Genomic DNA, 19,933 nt, shown 5'->3' with positions numbered 1-19,933 from the left:
GGCTTTCCATCAAAAGATTTATTTAAATCGCTTTCTAGAAAATAGAGAGCAATTGAATTTTTAGCCATATTACACGGAGCTGTCGTGCACTCGTCGCTCCTCGCATCTTCTTCTTTTTCTTCGGCCTTCAGTTCACAAGCGGGGTCGGCTCGTGATGATCGGTTTCGTCATTTTATTTTATCAAATGCCTCATCAGGATGTAATCGCGAGATCTTTAAATCCCCATCCAGCGTATCAAGCCACCTTTGTTTTGGCCGGTTTTTTGGTTGCTTACCATTGCTTTCGATGTTCTGATCAATGCTGGTTGTTGAATTCTCGTTAGCGTGAATTACGTGACCACACCATCGAAAACGCCTCTCTTGCAGTTTTCCCACGATCGATGCAAACCCATATCGATCGCGGATATTCTCATTTCAGACGTAATCAAAACGTGTCACGCCACCAGTACAATGCAACATCTTCGTCCCCATTACCGCAAGATGCCGTTCATTGTCCTTTATAGTCGGCCAACACTCAGAACTATAGAGAGTGGCAGACGGACGACATTGCAGTAAATTTTAGATTTGGGACGTGCGCTGATACGTCGATCACAAAGAACACCAGTTGGGGAATGCCACTTCATCCAGGTTGCATTAATGCGTGAAACAATTTCATTACGCAGTTCTCCATTGACTGATAGCGTTGACTCGAGATATTTAAATCGCTGAGTTCTGGCAATGGCAGTAACCTGCCCTTCGAGATACTTAAATGGCTCAGTTCTGGCAATGGCAGTAACCTGCCCAGAACTGAACGATTTCAATATCTCGGGTCAATGCTATAAGCCAATGGAGAACTACGTTATGCTCCTCGCACAGGGAAACACAAAACCTTTAATACCTGAAGCGTCAAGCTTCCGGTTTCCCGACTTATTATTAAATTCAAAACCCGACAAAGGTATGAATTATATCGACCGAAATCGCCTAGTTTGAAACTAGACTGATTTAAGCTAACGAAATGATAATGAGCTAAATACTATCTGTTGCCGCTTTCGGTCACGCTACTCCGTAAAGGCGCTGAGGCAACGTCTGATGAGATTGCCTCTGCCCTTCGATCGAAACCGTCAAAGCCAAATGCATAATTTTTTGAAAGTACTGGGCGATCACCACGAAAATAGTTGTCCGTGCACTTAACAGAAGAAATAAATTGCTTCTCGAACAAGTGCGGCCCGCCATTAAGTGGCTCAGGTCAACTCATTCGCAAACAAAATTTTCATTTCAATAAAAACATGGCCCCTCCGTAATATGTGACTTTTTCCTTTCCAACAACAAATGATCTTCACAATCACCTGAAGAACGTTATCATAAATACGGCCATAATCATACTTGGCCCCAGCCGCAAAAAGAGTCGGAACGGCTGGTTTCACGATGAATGTAAGCTAGCAACGGAACGGAAGAATGCTGTATACCGAGTGATGCTGCATTCTCAAAGAACGCGGGCACGCAGAGACTTATCACGACCTCCGGCGAGCGGAGAAGCGACTTCACAGACGGAAAAAGGAAGCCTGGGAGAACCAACAGGTCTGCGAACTCGAAAAGTACAGGGAGCAACCGCACCAGGCGCGGAAGTTTTACCAACAAGTCAGCAGGATGAAGCCTTGTACACCTCGATGTTCATCCTGCCCAGACAAAGAGGGAAATCAGATTTCCGACAGACTGAGCATATTGGGCGATGGGTTGAGAACTTTGATGAACTACTGAACAACCAGAACATCGGAGAGTTGAAGGTCCCGCCAACTGAAGACGACGGACAAATACTGCCACCACCAAGTATAGAAGAAACAGTCTGTGCAATTCATCGGCTTAAAAATCATAAGTAGACAGAAGCCGATGGAATTACAGCCGAATTGGTTAAATATGGAGGCAACCAATCACACCAAGTGGTTCATCAACTGATGCTCAGAGTGTGGGACAGCGAATCAATACCTGACGATTGGCAACAAGGCATTATCTGTCTCATACATAAAAAGGGAGACATCACACAGTGCAGCAATTATAGAGGTATCACGTTGCTGAGTACCATCTGTAAGATATTCTCCGCTATCTTGCTAGGCAGGATAGCTCCATACGCCCAGAACACCACTGGCTTCATTCCAGGCAAATCAGAAACAGATCAGATATTCTTTGCGGTAAGCAATGGAAAAACTGTTGGAATATGGATATCAGTTGCACCATCTTTTCATTGAGAGAATTCGGTATCCCGACAAAATTAATAAGACTAACTAGGCTGACCCTGTCCTACATTGGTCAGGGTTAGCCAGATAAAAGTAGCAGGATCACTCTCGAGACCATTCAACATCAACAACGGTCTAAAACAAGGGGATACCCTATCATGCGTCCCCTTCAATCTGGTCCTGGAGAAAGTGATTCACGATTCCTCTTCAAGTCCATCCAACTACTGGCCTACTCCGGCGATATTGATATTCTCTGAAAAACAATCCGAGATGTACAGTCTACCTTCATCCAGATCGAGCAGGTGGCGCGGGCTGCACATAAATGAAGGCAAGACGAAGTACATGGTGGCAAAGAACGAACAACATCAAATTGCACTGGTCAAACGAAAACAATAAGGATAGGAGACTACAATTTTGAGATCGTTGAAAATTTCTTCTATTTAGGGTCGAAAATCACAACCGATAACAGCTAGCTATGATGATGAAATCCGCGCAAAGTTGTTGGCAGCCAACAGAGCCTATTTTAGCTTACAACAATTTTTTCGCTCGAAACGTCTCACCATAGGGTCAAAGCGCTTACTGCACAAGACTATGGTCTTGCCAGCCCTTGTGTATTCCTCGGAAACCTGGGTTCTTGCCAAGGAAAATTGTGAATTCTTGGCCGCGTTCGTGAGAAGAATCCTCCAAAGAATTTTTGGCACCCTATATGAGGATGGACAATTCCGTAGCCTACATAACGACGAAATCTATGAGCGATACCATGACCGTCCGGTTGTGGATAAAATCCGGCTCAATAGGTTACGGTGGGCGGGTCATTCAATACGTATGGATGAGGATGGTCCGGCCCGGAAAGTCTATAAGGGCAATATCTATGGTACAAAAAGAAGACGAGGCAGACCCCTCCCTGAGATGGAGCGATGGCGTAGGTCAGGACGCCAGACAGCTTTTAGGGATATCGAATTAGTGGACCTCGGCGCAAAACCGGGATGTCTGGAGTTCCTTATTAAGGCAAGTCTAGATCGGAAACCAGTTGTTGCACCGTTGATGATGATGATAGTTAGCAATAAAAACATCGCCCCTCCTTAATATTTTACATTTTCCTTTACACTTTCGTCTTTCCCTGGCTGTTTAAATTAATTTGATGATGATGATTAAAAAATAGTTGGAAGACAGTAATATAGTGCATCAGAAATATCCCGGGTTTTGAGCTTTAATATTTTAATACCAATTATTGTACCAGTACAACACGCGCGCTTAAAAACTATTGTTCTGGTAATGGATTTTATCTTTTTTTGAAATTTTTGTTTTGTGCACAGGCACAAGATCAAGAAAATATTTGTGGGGAAATTTTCAAGCCTTAAAGTTATCCTTATCCACGTTTATATACAAAATCCAGCCCTGAAGATAAAAATGTGGAAAAAATAACGATAACAATGAACAGACTGTGTGGATGCTCTATACTCCACCAAGTGTGTGGAAAGAAAACAAACAAGGTAGAGTAGAGCGACAGGTGGAACGCTGCAAAATGCTAGCTTGGAGGGCGAGTTAAAAGTTCTGCCAACAGCCAACGGTTCACAGTTTCAAACCTAAAGCTACCAACCCTGTCATTCATTCATGTCATTCTCAATATATCGAGGCGAATTTTCCTATAATCCCATTTTAAAGCGACTCAAAACAGCGTCACCCTCGACATAGTTTAATTGAAAAAAATCTAGCTCTAATTGGTTCACCTTTAAAATTTATGAAAACAAAACTCCCCAAGCCAAGTCTTTGCCAAAGGGGTACTCACCATGTTTGCAGTCAAAAGATTTGCTTCTCAGAAAAACAAGAAGGATTACACTGCAATCAGAAACCTCCTTATCGGGAGGAATGCCAAATTCTTCTCATAAACCCCGCCTTCCGTAAAATCAACTAGTCTCATCATCCGAGGCGTTGATCACATCTCCATGGTTCACTAAAGGATTAGCGGTGCAACGATTTTCCATAATTAAGGTCAAACTAGAAAACTAAGTCCACGATTTATGGCTGGCTGATCACCATGGACGAATCGAGATCCAAATCCGGACAATTAAGACGTTCGATCAATTTGCCTATCACATTTTGTTTCCGCAATAAAAAAACTGCTGAAGCACAGCTTCAAGCTCCGGTTGCGATAAATGCGACGATAGACAAAATAAGGAATCTGGCCCACACCAAGCAAAATCCAAATGAAACGACTGATGGCCTCTTCCGATAACATATCGCAATTGCTCTATGTCTATTCATCAAAGTAGTTGGAAAATATTTCATGCTAAAGTAAGCCTCTCCCACTCGTCCCATTATAACACCTTCATTTATCTATCCAGCAGTTCCCCACCATTAAACTAGTTGTTTAATTTTGTGGTTTTTACAGCTGCAAATTTTTCAATTCTAAGTGCATGTTCCAACTCCACAAGTGGCGATTATGATCCTTTTCTAATCCTTTTTCATTGCCGGCAAACCTTTATGTTTCGCTATCCACTTCAATGGTTTTCATTCACCTTTTAAGGCATAGCGCATTCAGTCACGCGCCATCGTTCATTTCTTAAGATGCCTAAACTCCTCCCATACTGTTCTGTCCCAAGTACCCTTGGCAATCCACTCATCGGTTATTTTGGTACTGTGGGTTCCACTACACGGCGTAGCGATTGTCGCTTTTCCTTACTGTTTGACCTATCCAATGTTATTTTCGCCTTCTGGCCAAATTGTCCACGGGTAACGGGCCTGTTTGTAGACGAAATTCTTTGTTAGAAATAATATCAAAGCAGCGTACTTTTATGACAATTCACCAACAAGTGTTAACGGAGGCTTGGAGCTTTTAAGTAACAGTGGAGTTCATTTTCCATGTGCTACTCCCATATAGCAACACAGAAAGAACACTAGCACAAAACAGTCTCAACCTGATTTTGATGTTGAGAAAACTGCATTTCCAGATTTTAGACAAGGCAGCGAAATTGGTGCCACCATCGCCAAAAACCACGCTTCCTAAATATACAAACTGATCAACGCCTTGGATACTTTGCCCATTAACGCAGATGAGGAAAATAAGATGGCCCGTCAGACTGAGGACCTTGGTTGGCTTGTATCTTTATCCATCATCCGGTGAAAGTGCAAACAGATGTCACCAGAGTAGTCGAGGTTTTTTAGAAAAGATGTAATAGTCCATTTATCTCCTCCATGTCCGTCGTACAAGGCTACATAAAGAATATGACCGATAGCAAGAAGAAATAATATCGGTGACAGTTGCCATGCAACCCTCACTGAGGTCAGAGGTCAGACCGATCTGCAGACAGTGTTCTAGATAACCATGTGTTCAAACACAATACCTAACCTATTAATTTAGTAACGGCATTTGGTTCTAAATTCTGCAACACGTGTCCAGGCTGTTCGGATAGGCTCTCATACAATAATGCCTGCAAGAGGCAAAGAAACTATCTGTGATAAATCCTATTCCTACAGTATATCATAGGCAATAGCCTGCAATTTCGTTCTCGCCGAGAGTCATCATAAGCCATGTTTGAGCTTCCGAAGATTACCTTGCCGAGATCTCGCGGATCGAAACTAAAACACACACGCATCGGTGACAAGATACTCACAATCTTCAGCAATTTTCCCTTGATGCAGCTATCAGTTTCTCCAGAATGCCCGTTCTTCGCAAAGCACGGTAGATACACTTTTCGTTCAAGCTGTTAAAAGCTTTCTCGAAATCGATGAAGAGCAGGTGAAGCGAAGATCTAAACTTCGCGCACTGATCTCTAGGGTGTTGTTGAGGCGGTCAATGCGAAAGGATTCGGAGTGAAAACCAGAATGCTCTGCCGATCAAACTTTCGAGATATTCCAGGATTTTTTTAGCTATTATCTTTACGACGGCAGGCAACCATGCCCTCTAGCATCATTCAGTAGCCATGAAAGAGGGTTCAGTACCATGCAAAACCAAAGGGAACTCAACGACTCCCCCTGGAAGATGCCCCTCCGTATACGGATGAGTTCTGAGGTATTAGCACCTTCAGATATACGCCCTGCTTATCAGCGCCACCCTTCCATGACTGTCGCCAAAAACTTTATTAGTTTCAGATCATCGCATTCTAGAACATCGATTAGCTAGGTATGCGGGACGCTATCGAAAGCCTTGGCATGATCGATATAGCAACTAAAGAGGTTTATTTGGCCTCTAGTTGCTTATCCTACAACTACCGAGTCGATAATGAGTTGCTCTTTGCAACCTCTTGGTCCAACTCGGCAGCCCTTCTGCTCTGAAATAAATGTTGTTGGTCTCGAGGTGCGCATTGATCCTTCCACAAATAATGGACGTTATGCATTTGTAGAGGGTTGGTAACCAAGTAATCGGTCTGTGTCTGCGGGGTCCTGCACCGTGTTTTTCTTAGGGATAAGGTAGGTAATCCCCGTAGTGAGGAAGGGTGGAAATTCCTCCGGCCGACTCATGACTTTATTTATACTGTGTGCCAATGGAATGTGTGCCAATGGAATGTGTACGCTGGTAAATTTCTTACACCCGAAATTCTGCGCCCGATCCAGACCTGGGCCCTTCCAGTTCTGCGAGCTGTTTATGGCTCGTCGAACTTCATTTTCGGTAACATCCGCAAAATTCATGCCAGGCGTATTGGTATGGCGAGTGCCTTCAGCGGTGATCCACTCAGCATGCTAGGCGGGTAACCCCCAAATCCCATCCCAGTATTTTTCCGCTTCCATTACCGAAAACTGCACTGTCTGGACGCCCTATTGGGTTTCGTTGAGAGATGTGAAAAAGTTCCGGTGGTTCCTCGCGTATGTTGCATTCTGGATACATCTAGAGTGGCTTTCGCCATACCGTCGTAACCGACTGCATATGACAGAAAGTTTCTGCGTTAGAGTGTCCAGAATTTCAACTAGGGGTATCTCACTGGCGATGGTATAATTTCTGTGAACCCTCTGCACTTTATTTCTCATCTGCTGGCATTGTCAGTCTAGCAATGTCCTGCCCTAGTGAGCCCCGCCGACATTCTAGACGAATTTTCCATGGTGGATTTCTTTGATCACTCAAACCAATAACACGAAAGCGAATCTTCTGACCGTGCAATCTGACAGCCGCAACTGCACCACAATACGCAAGTGATTGTAGTTGCAGCAGCGACATATCAGCACACAATCGGGATGCAATCTCGTTTTCTTGAGTAGTTGAGGGAGAGTGGCCAAAGTGTCGGCTTTGGCAAAAAAAGAAAAAGTACCATACTAGATATTGCATTGTTGATGTAAAACTAACAATAATCTTTAAGTTGGAAGTTAGCCAGTCATTCATCGAAAAACAAACTGTTGTAAAGGATTTCAGGAAAAAAACAAACCCATTGACGAAATGAGTCAAATCGTCGTCGTCGAGTCAAGAAAATATATATTAGAATTTTGGGAACAGACAACACAAATAAAAGTGAATAATAAATAAGGCAGTCATTACATATTACAAACAAGCAGGCTTTATTTTCGATACCAAGTAAGAAAGGACTATCAATATTAAGTTGAGCAAGGAAAGCATCAGTCCTCTCAGGTATTTAGGGCTCCTCCCATTATATTTAAAGCGGAAGGGGGTAAACATTTAGGTTGGGATGGATCGCTACTGGGCTACTATCCCATCGGGCCGACCATGAAGAAGAAAGGAAAACGGGAGCAACTTTTAACGTAGATACCAGAATCGGCTCAGGACTAGTCCTTCCCTGTCAATCTCTCTCGCGGTAGTTTTTTTTGTAATTTTGTCTACTCCCTTATTAGATCGTTAGGCAGTTTAGCTCCTTTGGGAATGAAATTTTCAGTGGTAATAACCCGCCTCGAGAATTTACGTCTCTACTTGAATAGTTTATCCCAGCGCGGTTTAGTTTTTTTTTTGAGTATTGAGTCTAGGCACGTGAGTAAAATCTCTGTGTCCTGGCAGGGAGGCAATATTTGAGAACCAGGACCCTCGGCCCTCATCTTGCCAAACTGCGATCATTCGAATTAGCTCTAGTACGTGCCGTCGGCTTCCACATATTGCGTGCAATTAGTGTTCACGACTGGCAAATCTGGGAGTTTGGTTGTTGACAGCTTTGTGACTGGTCTCTGGTTCCAAAATTATATAACGCGGAAGGACTAACCATTTCGTCCAGGGCAGAAGCAACTCAACAAGTGGTAATAGGTGGAAAACGCTCCTTTATATAATCGCAAAAACACGACAACGGTGTGAATTATATCCTCTCCATTTGGTCTGGTCCAACATCAAGTGAATGTTGACTTAGGATCCCTCAAATTCCAAACAATAATCTTCAGTTGCCGTGGTGAGCACGCTTCCGTGTAGATAAGGTATAGTACAGGACGGAGCAAACCCTTCCGAGGAACCCTTGCTCTGATCTTATATTGGTCACTGAGAATATCTTTGTTTCACATGGAATCGGCGTTTCATTAAATACGATGTTAATAGATTATGGAAACAACCAGAGAGCAGTCTTTTGCTTTTATTAATAAGGCATCAATTTATCGCTTCTTTTCGTTCCAAAAGCCTGAACTGCTAACGAGCATTCACTACGTACTTCCCTTCACGCTTCCAATCTCAACACTGAGAGCCATCTCGTATGAAAAGATCATACTTCAATGACAAATGTCAACTTCCATCTTAACCCTACTTTGGACTCCAATTAGCCGAATTCAGCTGGTATCTTTCTCCTTGTGAAAATGAATAATATTTTCACATTGAGGTTCCTCCCGCAAGGCCCTCGCCAATTTGTGCGGGAATATGCATTCAAGTCGGAGTTGAAAATTAAGTGGGTCCGCCCGGAGAAGATATCGTGCATCCTTCCTGAGAAAAGTGGTGACCTGAGTCCAATGCCCAAGATAGATGGGAAAACTCCGCTGCCTGGATTTGTTAACTCGAAACAGTTGGAGACGTAACTATTCGCTTTCCATCAAGAATATCAGGAGAATTATTTTGTGAATATTTCAGAGCCAGCGAAGAAACTAAATCACTTTTCAGCCTGGAAAACAACAGCAGAGTGTGGACTACGCGGACCTACCAACAAAGTTTGATTCGCGAGGTTCAGAGACATAGTCTGGATTTCGGATCAATGGAAGCTAAATGTAAGGATGCCATGCTAGAAATAGTAATATAGAAATCTAATCAAATTTCTGTCGCAGTGGCCAAAATGACTGCAACCATACGCGCCATGCAGGAAGAGATGAAAATACACCCCCGGAACCTGCGACGGAAAGTTATTCTCAAGGAGTTAATCGATAAACGTAAGAAATTTCTGAAATATCTTCGTCGCTGGGATTACAAACGATTCGAGTGGATTCTTGAGAAGTTGGATCTAGTTTACAAATCTCCTCCGGCGGAGTTCCATTGGGTCACCCGCAAGGAATCACTAAAAAAACTCGCCATACTTCATTGTGAAAATTTGAAGCAACAACGATTGGATGCTTACCGGAGAATATTGGAAAGCCAACAGGTTGAATTTCTCGAGAAGAAGCTGAAGAATTTGGAATTCATTCGGAAAGAGCAACAAGAGTGTCAAGTCGCCGTGACTGTGTCGGAAGAGGAAATCAAAGCGGTGCGGAAGCAATTACAAGAATTGAAGGCGAGTCGAGAGAAGCAAGAGGAAGTGGCCGACAGATAAAGTATAGTGACTCGGTTGTAGGTTAAAAGGAAGTAAAGAATAAAAATTGTGTAAATATTATTGTGATTTTGTTTTCATCTTGGAAGTATTGTGGTACCGCAGGAAGCTCACATAATCTCCCTGCAATTCGACATGAAAGTCCTGGGGTTTTAACGTGAGTACCTGCCGTGTAGGCATAATCCCACGGTCCTCTTCGGACACGGGTTGATTTTGTGTCCACAATCAGAGCCCCGCCATGCAAGCACAGCGGTCCTGGTTTATACTGAGTGCAGGCTCAGCATTCATACCAGTGGATGCGAGGCCTATCTAACACCTCTGCCGCAACTAAGGGGTACGGCACCCGAGTTGTGCAGCGCAACTCCACGCTTGAGCTCCGAGGAGCTCTGCTCGCGATGTAGACATAACCACAACCACCATGAAACTCCCACTAGGGGGCCAACCGCAAATAACCGGGCCAAGAACACATCCTCCAGGAATTCTCCTGGAGCAAATGCTCTCAGAGGGCCGTCCCGGTTCCCATGGTACCAGATAACCTCCGGTGAGGCTTCGTGGCCGAAGCCACTTCAGATGAGTCCCTTGCAGACTCGGGTCTGATCGCCCTCCTCGAGTACGTGGGGACGGAACTCCCGCCTGCAATTCGACAAAACATTTCTCTGCTCGCAAAGCAAACTTACTTATAAACAATATTTCAAGGCCCGCTATTTCCGTTCAAGGGAAAGCGGGTGCGAGCCGAGTTGCGCCAGACAATCTAGGCTCGAGGTACTTTCCGTGGTTTTTACTGTTTGACTTCGCTGCCAACCCTTTATTTGGGTTCAGTCTGCAATGAGCACGATCTGCACGAGACGGGCAAGTTTGACGTCCAAGTAGGCGGATTGCAAGTTCAACGAAGGTCAAAAGCCGGGGACGTTTCGAAGGATCCCCTCGGGGGCGACTCACAGGTTCAATTGAACACCAAGCGATCGGTTGAGTCCCGGTTCTGGTTGGGTTTGTCGTCGGGACTCCTCAGATGAAATTGCGCCGACACACCTAGGAGGTATCATTCCTTCAATTCCAGAGTCTGCGATTGTTGCGGATGAGCTTCAGGCGCCCTAGCGGAGGTGTTGCTGTTGTTGTTGTCGCCAAATGTTTTTAGCTTAGTTTAGTTAGTTTTTAGCTCACTCCGATTCTGTGCTGAATTGGGTGCTTTCGTCGGGGTCACCAATTTCGCGGGATAATATAGCTTTTAATTATTCACCATTATTTACAGCAGATAAAATTGTATTTTATTTATCACAGACAAAATTACATTTAATACTTCATTATATAACTTTTTGGTTAAATTCCATTGAATTTTACAATTAATTAATAGTAGGAGCTGAAAAAGTGTCGTAGACAGAATACCAGCAATTATTTTTCTTCGGCATTCTCTCGCCAACTCATGGCACTCTGCTCTCCACTCCTGTGGCGAGTTCTAAACTGAGTGGAAAGCGCTGGTGGCGTCATCCGACCGCGAATCCTACCGCGCCACAATTTCAAGGCCCACTATTCCATAGGCTTGGCTAAAGTTAATGCATAGACACTTTCCAAAACTTAATGTTCTCCAGTCCTGGCCCTTCAATATCCTTCCCTTCCAACTAGGTTCCTGCACCTCTCCATGGTTAAATGCTGTGTCAAGATTGAAATGTGTCTAGATCATTCAATTTCCGAAAAATGAGTAACACCCCGTCGAGCCTTCTTCATAACTACACACCAGCCTCCATTTGCCGGAACCTTTGGAGGATCATCAACTCAATGATCACACAACATTGCGGTAGTAGCAAAATTTGCGTGACCCAACAACCCAGAAATAATCATGTTTCAATACCGACTCAAGTCACCTCCTACATTGTCAATTATCAAAAAGATCCCTTAAAATTATTGTACAATAAAATCTCTTTATTCAATCAATGGAAAAAATTACATTTGAAATCCTTTACTTTAGGAGCAACGTTGACAGAGAGCCAAACAATAAGGATAGAAATATCGAATTGAATGGGGACAGCGTGATGTTTGAGTTGGTTGAGCGTCAGTCTTTCAATCCCTTCGTCCTGGGTTCGAATCCTGGTCGTCATAGATGTTTGTCTTTGAGCTTGACCGCTGCTGTAGGCTTATTCTTCGTACATCATTAGCTTAGGGTGCGATTGATGCGACTTACGACAGAAACATGGTGGCAACGCGATACCTTGTGACAACAGTTTGTTGGCACTTCACAATTTTCATTTTTCTGCAACTAATTAACACGTCTCACTGAAAGAAAGCTTATGTCGGTAAGGAACCAAAGCACGGCCGATTTACCAATGACATGAGCTGTCAAAAAACTGTCATCAAAATGTTTCATCATGGACCATGGTTGTTGTGGTTATAATGGCTGTTGTGGCCTCTTCAATTTTTTTTTTTTTCTATATTTAAACCGCTGGTTAAAAAATATCTCCCAAATATTCTCTGTCGACCATCCCACATATAAGAAATTTTGTTGTTTTTTTTTTAGAAGGCAGTATACCGTCGCTAGGTAAAGACCTTTTATTTCTTCTGAGTTCTTCAAAGTCGGATAGTAAATTAGCCGAATTTATCATCCTCCTACTGTGGGTTCTATGATGTCTACAGTTGAATTGAGTTGATTAACAATAATAATCGTTGGCGTAACAATCCAATTGGATCAGGGCCTTGAAGGGTGTTAGAGCACTTCATTCAAGACCGCGGCGGTACACTACAGTATTACAGTACCCAGCATTGCGCAAATGCCCATGAAAACATGTTAACATTACCTTCCATTGGTTTGAAGACTTGAAGAATCAGCGTAGTTGGCCTTGCGACATATGCAGAGAGAGAGAGCTGGCAGCGAATTCCTTGGAAGCAGTATCTGCAAGTGGTTTTCTGTAAACAGTGTTCAAAACGTCTCACCATAGAGTTAAAGCTCGCTAGCTCCCATGTATTCTTCGGAGACTTAAGCTTTTAGCTAGAAAAACTGCGAACTCCTAGTCGCGCTAGAGAGGGAAACCTAATAAGAGTTTTTGTCCTCGTACTGAAGAATATACGATTATGTAGCCTATATAACGACGAAATTGACAAGCGATACCACGACCGTTTAGTTGTGAATAAAATCCGGCTCAATAGATTGCGATGGACGGAAAGTCTGTAAGGGCAATATCTATGATAGAAAAAAGAAACGTTGCAGTCGTGCATCAAATGGAGCAATGGCGTAGGCCAGGAAGTCCATTCGGGATATTGTATTGCTGGACCTTGGCGCAAACCGAAGATGTCTGCAGCTCTTTACTAAAACAGGCCTAGACCGGATATCGGTTTTCGCGCAGAAAAATAACTGTAATTCTTCGTGAGACGATCATTTCGCAACGTTGTGAATGGCCTTGACATATTTGCCTGTTTTGTGTCTATCTTGTATGTCAATACGGCTGTCTAAGGAACTCGTCGAAGGATGTTGTCAAAATGTTTTTAAGCAATTAATGCGCAGACCACATTTCTTCATCCGTTCTAAGGTTTTGTCTAATGACTCATGCGACTCTTTCTTCATTCTAAGGCTTTTCCCGATAACTCGAATAGGTCTTCGTGCTTCTCAGCTGAAAGCATTTTGTCATCGAATAAGTTCTGGATTCTGGGCAGTCCCCCTCCGCTGTGTAGAGTAATCAACCTTCTTGTCAAATCGGTGTGCAATCGGGTCTCAGGAAATACGTGTAGTACCTCTATTACGCTTATAGACGTATCAGACATCGGATTTTTGATGCTGATGTACACCAGCTAGCATTACGGGTAGCATCACATCCACTAATGAAAATCCTGTTGTGCATAAACGAATCCGGAATATTTCGTTAGGTGGAGGAATGGACCACTACGGTCTGAGTGTTATTGGTTTTGAGAAAAATGCGTTTAGTTTTAGGATCTTACAACTACAATTTAAAGGAGCGTAGACTAAACGCTCGATAACTTTGAGAATTTTGCTCGGATCGACTTGAAATATATTCTTAAAGGAGGAGCCCGTATTCATGCGATATGTCGGCTCCCATAGCTTATATAGGGATACCAATGATAACGGACTGCGCATTATTCAATTAGCAGTATCGCACGAAATAGTTTTTGGAAGTACCTAGTTTGCGCAGAAGGCGGTCCACAAACATACGAGGGCCTTTCCAGACGGGACCACTTTCAACCAAATTGACTACGTGCTGATTGAACTCCATCCACAACACAGCCCTCCCCGACACCTATAAGAGGAAAATGGATGCCGCAATAACCGCCGTCAACAGAGATCCTGGAGATGAAGCATTAACAAATGATCTTCACAATCACCTGAAGAATGTTATCGTTGATACGGCCACAAAGATACTTGGCCCCAGCCGCAAAAAAAGTCGGAACGGTTGGTTTGTCGACGAATGTAAGCTAGCTACGGAACGGAAGAATGCCGCATACCGAGTAATGTTGCATTCTCAGAGAACGCGGGCACGTGCAGAAACTTATCACGAACTACGTGGAGCGGAAAAGCGACTTCACTGACGGAAAACGGAAGCCTGGGAGAACCAACAAGTCTGTGAACTCGAAAAGTACAGGGAGCAACCGCACCAGGCGCGGAAGTTTTACCAACAAGTCAAGTCAAGGATGAAGCCTTATACAGGGAGGGAAATCTGATATGCTTCAATGCACAAAACCTTTCATACCTGAAGCATTAAGCTTCCGGTTTCTCGATTTGTTTTCAAATAAATCTAGTTCACAAAAGTCAATAAAGCTGTTCAAATTAAAATAAAAGAATGTGTATATACTTTTGTATTTTGTTCTTTCCGCAGCTTGTTCCCACAATCAGAACGTTATTATCATATTATACTAATTCTTGTCGCGCATGTTCCAGAGCGGCGGTCGAACACTAACTTCATGTATTAACACTTCGCAATCCATCTTCACTTCTAATCAAATCAATGAGGAGTGCCGCTTTTTACGAGCGTAAAAAATCAAACCTAGCGGTGGTTCAAGTTACTCTCATCTGCGCTACGCTACTCAACGCTACGCCATGGTTGCGATATGCGTAGTATCAAAGAAACAATGGATTTGAAAAAAGTGGGGTTACGCTACGCTCTTAGATTGCGCTCGGCCTAAGACACGGGGATGCCTGGTCATTCCTCCTTCTTAATCTGGCCCTGGAAAAAGTGATTGGCGATGCAAATGTTAATTCAAGAGGCACCTTCCTTTTCAAGTGCATCCAACTACTGGCCTATGCAGAAGATATTGACATTATGGGAAGAACAACCCGAGATGCACAGTCTGCCTTCATCCAGATCGAACAAGCGGTGCGAAACCTCGGGCTGCACATAAATGAAGGACAAAGTGCATGGTGACAACGTCAGCGCCAGAAACCAAAGAATGAACAACATCGAATCGCACTGGTCAAACGAAAACAATAAAGATACTACAACTTTGAGACCGTTGAAAATTTCTTCTAACTAGGGTCAACAATCACAACCGATAACAGCTATGACGATGAAATCCGCCCACGGTTGTTGTCAGCCAACAGAGCCTATTTCAGCTTACAAAAACTGTTTCGCCCGAAACGTCTCATCATAGGGTCAAAGTTTTTAATGTGCAAGACTATGATCTTGCCAGTCCTTATGTATTCTTCCGAAACCTGGGTTCTTAGCAAAAAAAAAAAATTGAGAACTCTTAGCCGCGTTCGAGAGAAGAATGCTCCGAAGATTTTTTGGCCCCCTACATGAAGATGGACGATTCCGTGGCCTACATACCGACGAAATTTATGAACGATATCTTGACCGTCAGGTTGTGGATAAAATCCGGCTCAACAGGTTAAGGTGGATGGGCCACGTAATCCGGATGGTGAAGATGATCCAGCTTGGAAAATGTATAAGGGCAATATCTATAGTAGAAAAAATATAGCAGTCCCCGCCTGAGATGGGACGATGGCGCTGGCCAGGACGCCAGACAGATTTTAGTGATATTGCATTGGTGGACCTCGGCGAAAAACCGGGGTGTCCGAAGTTCCTTTACGATTCAAACGATAAAAAAATATGCAAATAATACATGCACGCTAATTATTTTTTGTTTTTATGTTTTTCTCTGACAAGAAAGCCATTTTCTTCAACAGCTGATGTTCATTGTTTGTTTCATTCCCTAACATTCCACGCCGGCCGAATGCACCAGACGATTTTTTTCTGGCCAGTTCAACTGATTGTTCGGTTTTCCATTTGCGTCAAATTTTCTTAACGATGCCTAACGGCCCGTTGAAACGGCATTTCTTGGGCGAACTACTTTTTTCTCCAATACAACGTGTGACATTTTGTATTGTCATATTATTAGCAAAAAAAACAATTAGAGCGGTGAACGCTTCACTCTGCTCCACAGCAATTCGCAGGGTGTTGATATACCAGGTGTACTTCTTATTTCCGTTTTTTTCGATAGATGACGTTCTATGCTTTGTGTCGCTGTTGGTCACATATACCTGTCATTTTATTTAGTTGTTGTCGAGTGTCTAAACTGCGTTGACGTTTCCCCAAAAAATGCCTCCAGTTTTTATTGCGAGTCAAATATGTCGGTGTACGTACCGAATTTCTAGCATATGCGCCATGCATTGTTTTTCATGTTCAATCAAGGAAAAAAAGTGTCCGAGAACCACTTGCACTTGTGGAAGTTTGTGGCGATCGTGCCATAACACTTCGAACATGTGAAACGTCGTTCCGACAATTCAATAATGGAGATTTCGACCTGAACGACGCCGCATACTCTGGCAAGCGAAAATCGTTTGATAACGCCGAATTGCAAGCATTATTGGATGAAGACAGCACGCAAACGCAACGACAGCTTGCAGATACGTTGGGAGTTCAACAGCAAGCAATTTTGAAACATCTGCGAGCCATGGGAAAAATTCAGAAGGGTGGAAAGTGGGTGCCGCATGAACTGACCGAGAGACAAATGGAGAATCGAAAAGTGACGTGTGAAATGATGCTTCAACGACGACAAGTGGATTGTCTTGGAGAACCTTAAACGCAACAAATCGTGGATGAGTCCAGGTGGAGCATCGACATCGACGGCACGACCAAATCTTTACGGTCGGAAGGTCATGCTGTGTGTGTTCCGGGACCAGACCGGTGTGATCTACTTTGAACTGCTGAAACCTAGTGAAACTGTGAACGCCGTTCGCTACAAATAACAAATGAAAGATTTAAGCCGAGCGATTGCGGAGAACCGACCAGAATATCGAGAAAGAGAGAAGAAGGTGATTTTGCTCCACGACAGTGCACCATCGCATAAGTCGAAAAACTCAAGGGGGGGCGCTTAACCATGCGACTTACCAAACCTGGCCCCATCGGATTACCACCACTTTGCCTCATTGGGCCACGCACTTTCTGAAAAGCACTTCGATTCCTCCGAAAATTTACGGAAATGGCTCACTGAATGGTTTAACTCCAAAGACAGTCAATTCTACTGGCGTGGTATTCACAAATTACCAGAAAGGTGGGAGAAATGTGTAGAAAGCGATGGAAAATATTTTGAATAAAATAACTATTACGGTTCCCTTGGAATTATGTGTTTTATTCACAAAAAAAAAACGGAAATTAATTAGGAGTACACCTGGTAGTCAGTATAGAAGGTCCGAGAGCAGTCGGTGCACAATTTCATCCAATAAATGGGATTGGTCTGAACATTGAAGTCGATGTGAAACGACCCAAATAGCGATGACTTTGTACGTTAGATGGTGATTTGAGACGCTCCTGATTTCAGCTGAACCAGATCTGTGACTGAGAAGAATGACGAATTCGAACTATACGGGGTGAGCCAACCATCGAACAGGACAAAGGCTAAATAAAAAGAAATCTGACCACAGCTTTGAAGAACAATCTCGACGTTTTCGGATTTAAACCCATAACAAGGAGATACTTCCAATCATTGGTATTCGTGATGAAACCAAACTCCGCCTCGAACTCTTATAAAAATTTACTTACCTTTCCGTTCTCTAAGGATGATTAGGACCTGTCAACGCAGCCATTTGAACGATACCGATAGCGTCATAAAAGCAAGCAATTGGTTTTCAGTACTTTTATGTAATCACTTCAAAAATGTGTAACATTTGCTTTTATAGAAAATAATGAAACTACAATTCCTAACATAAGCATATACTACACTAGAACGCATTAAAATAAGGGAGAATAGAGAGAAATTAAGTAATTTCAATGATGTACATACACAAAACTGACAAATCTTATCCAAATCTAATCTCCATGTTGTCTCCGTTCGGCGAATCTAATTGAAAACACAAAACGACATGAATTAAGGCGAAACAGCTTAGATTCGATAACACCAAGTCAGTTGTTTTCGCGTCGTCCCAGTTCATGGTTCCATCCAAAAACCCGTGAGTCTGCAACAAATCTGCGACAATTAAAGGTATCATAGTCATAGGTTCCGCTAGTCCTGATGGACTGTCTGTCTCCACTCCCACCCCTGCACGCTCCATAGCCGTCATTTAAATATTACAATTTCTTAAAAATTAGAATTACCAAATAGTAACGGTAAAAGTAGTTTTTTTTTCACAAAAACTTTCATCTGAGTGCCTGTCGCGTCGTCACCTCCGAGACACATTCAATGCCTCTTTTTAGAGTTGATTGGCGATCGGCTTCGAGATCTACGACGGTAACGCGATGATGCCGGGGAATGCGACGAGGATTTTCGCCGACGAGTCTTGGAACTGGAACGCGGCGTTTTTGAGCGTGATCGCGAATGTGTTCTTCGTGGATTTGTCTTAACTGTGGAGCTGTTGCGCCGCGCAGAGGGGGAGCGAGATCGCGATTTTGACTTCGAGTATGAATATGAGCTTCGTGAGCTTGTCGATGAGCGACTAGATGATGACGAGGACGAGCGAGAAGATGACGACGAGCCGCTCGAGGAACCCGATCCAGAACGCGAGCGTGATCCCGATTTCGAGGCAGACCGGCTGTGTTTGGAGCGGGGACTGTTAGACTGGTTGGCAACCGCCGGCTTGCTGGCAGCTTCCTCGGAATCCGAGCCCCAGAGATCGTATTTCGACAAGTCCCCACCATCCTCGTCGTCGTCATCGTCCTCCTCTTCGTCATCTTTGGTTCGTTTGTTGTTCGCCGGTTGCTTCGAACCCTCTTTCCGGGATTTCTTCCTGCGACCGAACTCATCGTATTCGTCGTCAGAGTCATGACGTTCCTTATACTCGACCACTCCACGATCATTGTAGCCCCCGCCATAACCTACGAAGATTCAAATTTTATGCCGAAAGTTTCTACTTGCAAAGGACAAAAGAGTCGTTGTCGTGCTACTGTACCTGTTCGCTCCTCGACGTCGCAGAACTTGGGAGCGTTGCACATGTTGCAGGTTTGGCGCCGTGCCCAATTCACATTGGCGCACTTGCTGCACTGCCAGTCCTCCGCGCTGAACAGGCCCCGGGACTTCTCAGCCGCCGCCTTCCCGATCTCCGTGCCCATTTTCCTCTTCACGAGGCCGCCATCGAAGGAACGTTCGCGATGACATCGATTGCATTGCGTTCGCCGTGCGAAATTCAAATTCTTGCAACTATATTCGGAGCGTGTAAATTTAGAAGGGAACAAGACCGCCGTGGGGAGGAGGCGCAAAGCATGCAACAAAACACAATTATTAATCGCTTTACGTTCGCTAAAGGGAATGCAACGAGGGCTCTGTGACGGCAACAGTCTTATATGACCGCCATCAAATTACAAAAATCATCGATATTTTCCTTACTCAGGATCGCTGCAAATCCAGTCGCCGTCAATCATTTTGCGGTCAAACGCGGCCGCCGACATGCTAAACTTTAAAAACTTCACACAACAATTCTGATATATCCCCGCCGATATGTCCAAACTAAACGAGCGCAACTTCAGCTGAACTCCATTCAGGGTCGAAGCCGATGCCTCGCTGCTAGTGCATCCTCGAGTCAGCGTCCTTTTCAACGCCTGGTTCTGAAATGCTACAACCGCGGGACTCTGTTGTTTTGATGGACGGAAATTGATAAGTTTTTCCCGAAGTTCTCTGTCAAATTGTATTTTCTCGCGGCACCGCACTCCGA

At 43.8% G+C, this 19,933-nt stretch overlaps 2 protein-coding genes across 2 annotated transcripts; one reads left to right on the top strand and one right to left on the bottom strand.

The window, feature by feature from the left end:
- The first annotated feature begins 8,853 nt into the window (after positions 1-8,853).
- LOC119656978 (28S ribosomal protein S15, mitochondrial) lies at positions 8,854-9,918 on the top strand. The gene is made up of 3 exons (XM_038063714.1): positions 8,854-9,132; positions 9,189-9,322; positions 9,380-9,918. The coding sequence occupies exons 1-3, from the start codon at positions 8,921-8,923 to the stop codon at positions 9,856-9,858; spliced, it is 825 nt and encodes a 274-aa protein (XP_037919642.1). The 5' UTR covers positions 8,854-8,920; the 3' UTR covers positions 9,859-9,918.
- Positions 9,919-17,910: 7,992 nt separating this feature from the next.
- LOC119660180 (zinc finger Ran-binding domain-containing protein 2) lies at positions 17,911-19,920 on the bottom strand. Its single transcript, XM_038068592.1, has 3 exons — positions 19,609-19,920; positions 19,175-19,422; positions 17,911-19,100 (listed from the first exon to the last, which is right to left on the bottom strand). Exons 1-3 carry the CDS (start codon positions 19,668-19,670, stop codon positions 18,466-18,468), a joined length of 945 nt encoding a protein of 314 aa, XP_037924520.1. The 5' UTR covers positions 19,671-19,920; the 3' UTR covers positions 17,911-18,465.
- Between the last annotated feature and the right edge of the window lie 13 nt (positions 19,921-19,933).

Source organism: Hermetia illucens, chromosome 1 (genome assembly GCF_905115235.1).
Source record: "Hermetia illucens chromosome 1, iHerIll2.2.curated.20191125, whole genome shotgun sequence".
Classification (NCBI taxonomy): domain Eukaryota; kingdom Metazoa; phylum Arthropoda; class Insecta; order Diptera; family Stratiomyidae; genus Hermetia; species Hermetia illucens.
Note: the sequence above shows the minus strand (reverse complement) of the source record. Positions and strands in the feature narration are given on the sequence as shown.

Bases quoted from the DNA above. Each gene is read 5' to 3' on its own strand.
- LOC119660180 (XM_038068592.1), bottom strand. From the start codon at position 19,670: ATGTCGGCGGCCGCGTTTGACCGCAAAATGATTGACGGCGACTGGATT. The intron at 19,423-19,608 runs GTAAGGAAAATA...CTCCGAATATAG, and splicing joins TGGATTTGCAGCGATCCTGA to TTGCAAGAATTTGAATTTCG. The intron at 19,101-19,174 runs GTACAGTAGCAC...GAATCTTCGTAG, and splicing joins CGACGTCGAGGAGCGAACAG to GTTATGGCGGGGGCTACAAT.
- LOC119656978 (XM_038063714.1), top strand. From the start codon at position 8,921: ATGAATAATATTTTCACATTGAGGTTCCTCCCGCAAGGCCCTCGCCAA. The intron at 9,133-9,188 runs GTAACTATTCGC...TGAATATTTCAG, and splicing joins AACTCGAAACAGTTGGAGAC to AGCCAGCGAAGAAACTAAAT. The intron at 9,323-9,379 runs GTAAGGATGCCA...TTTCTGTCGCAG, and splicing joins CGGATCAATGGAAGCTAAAT to TGGCCAAAATGACTGCAACC.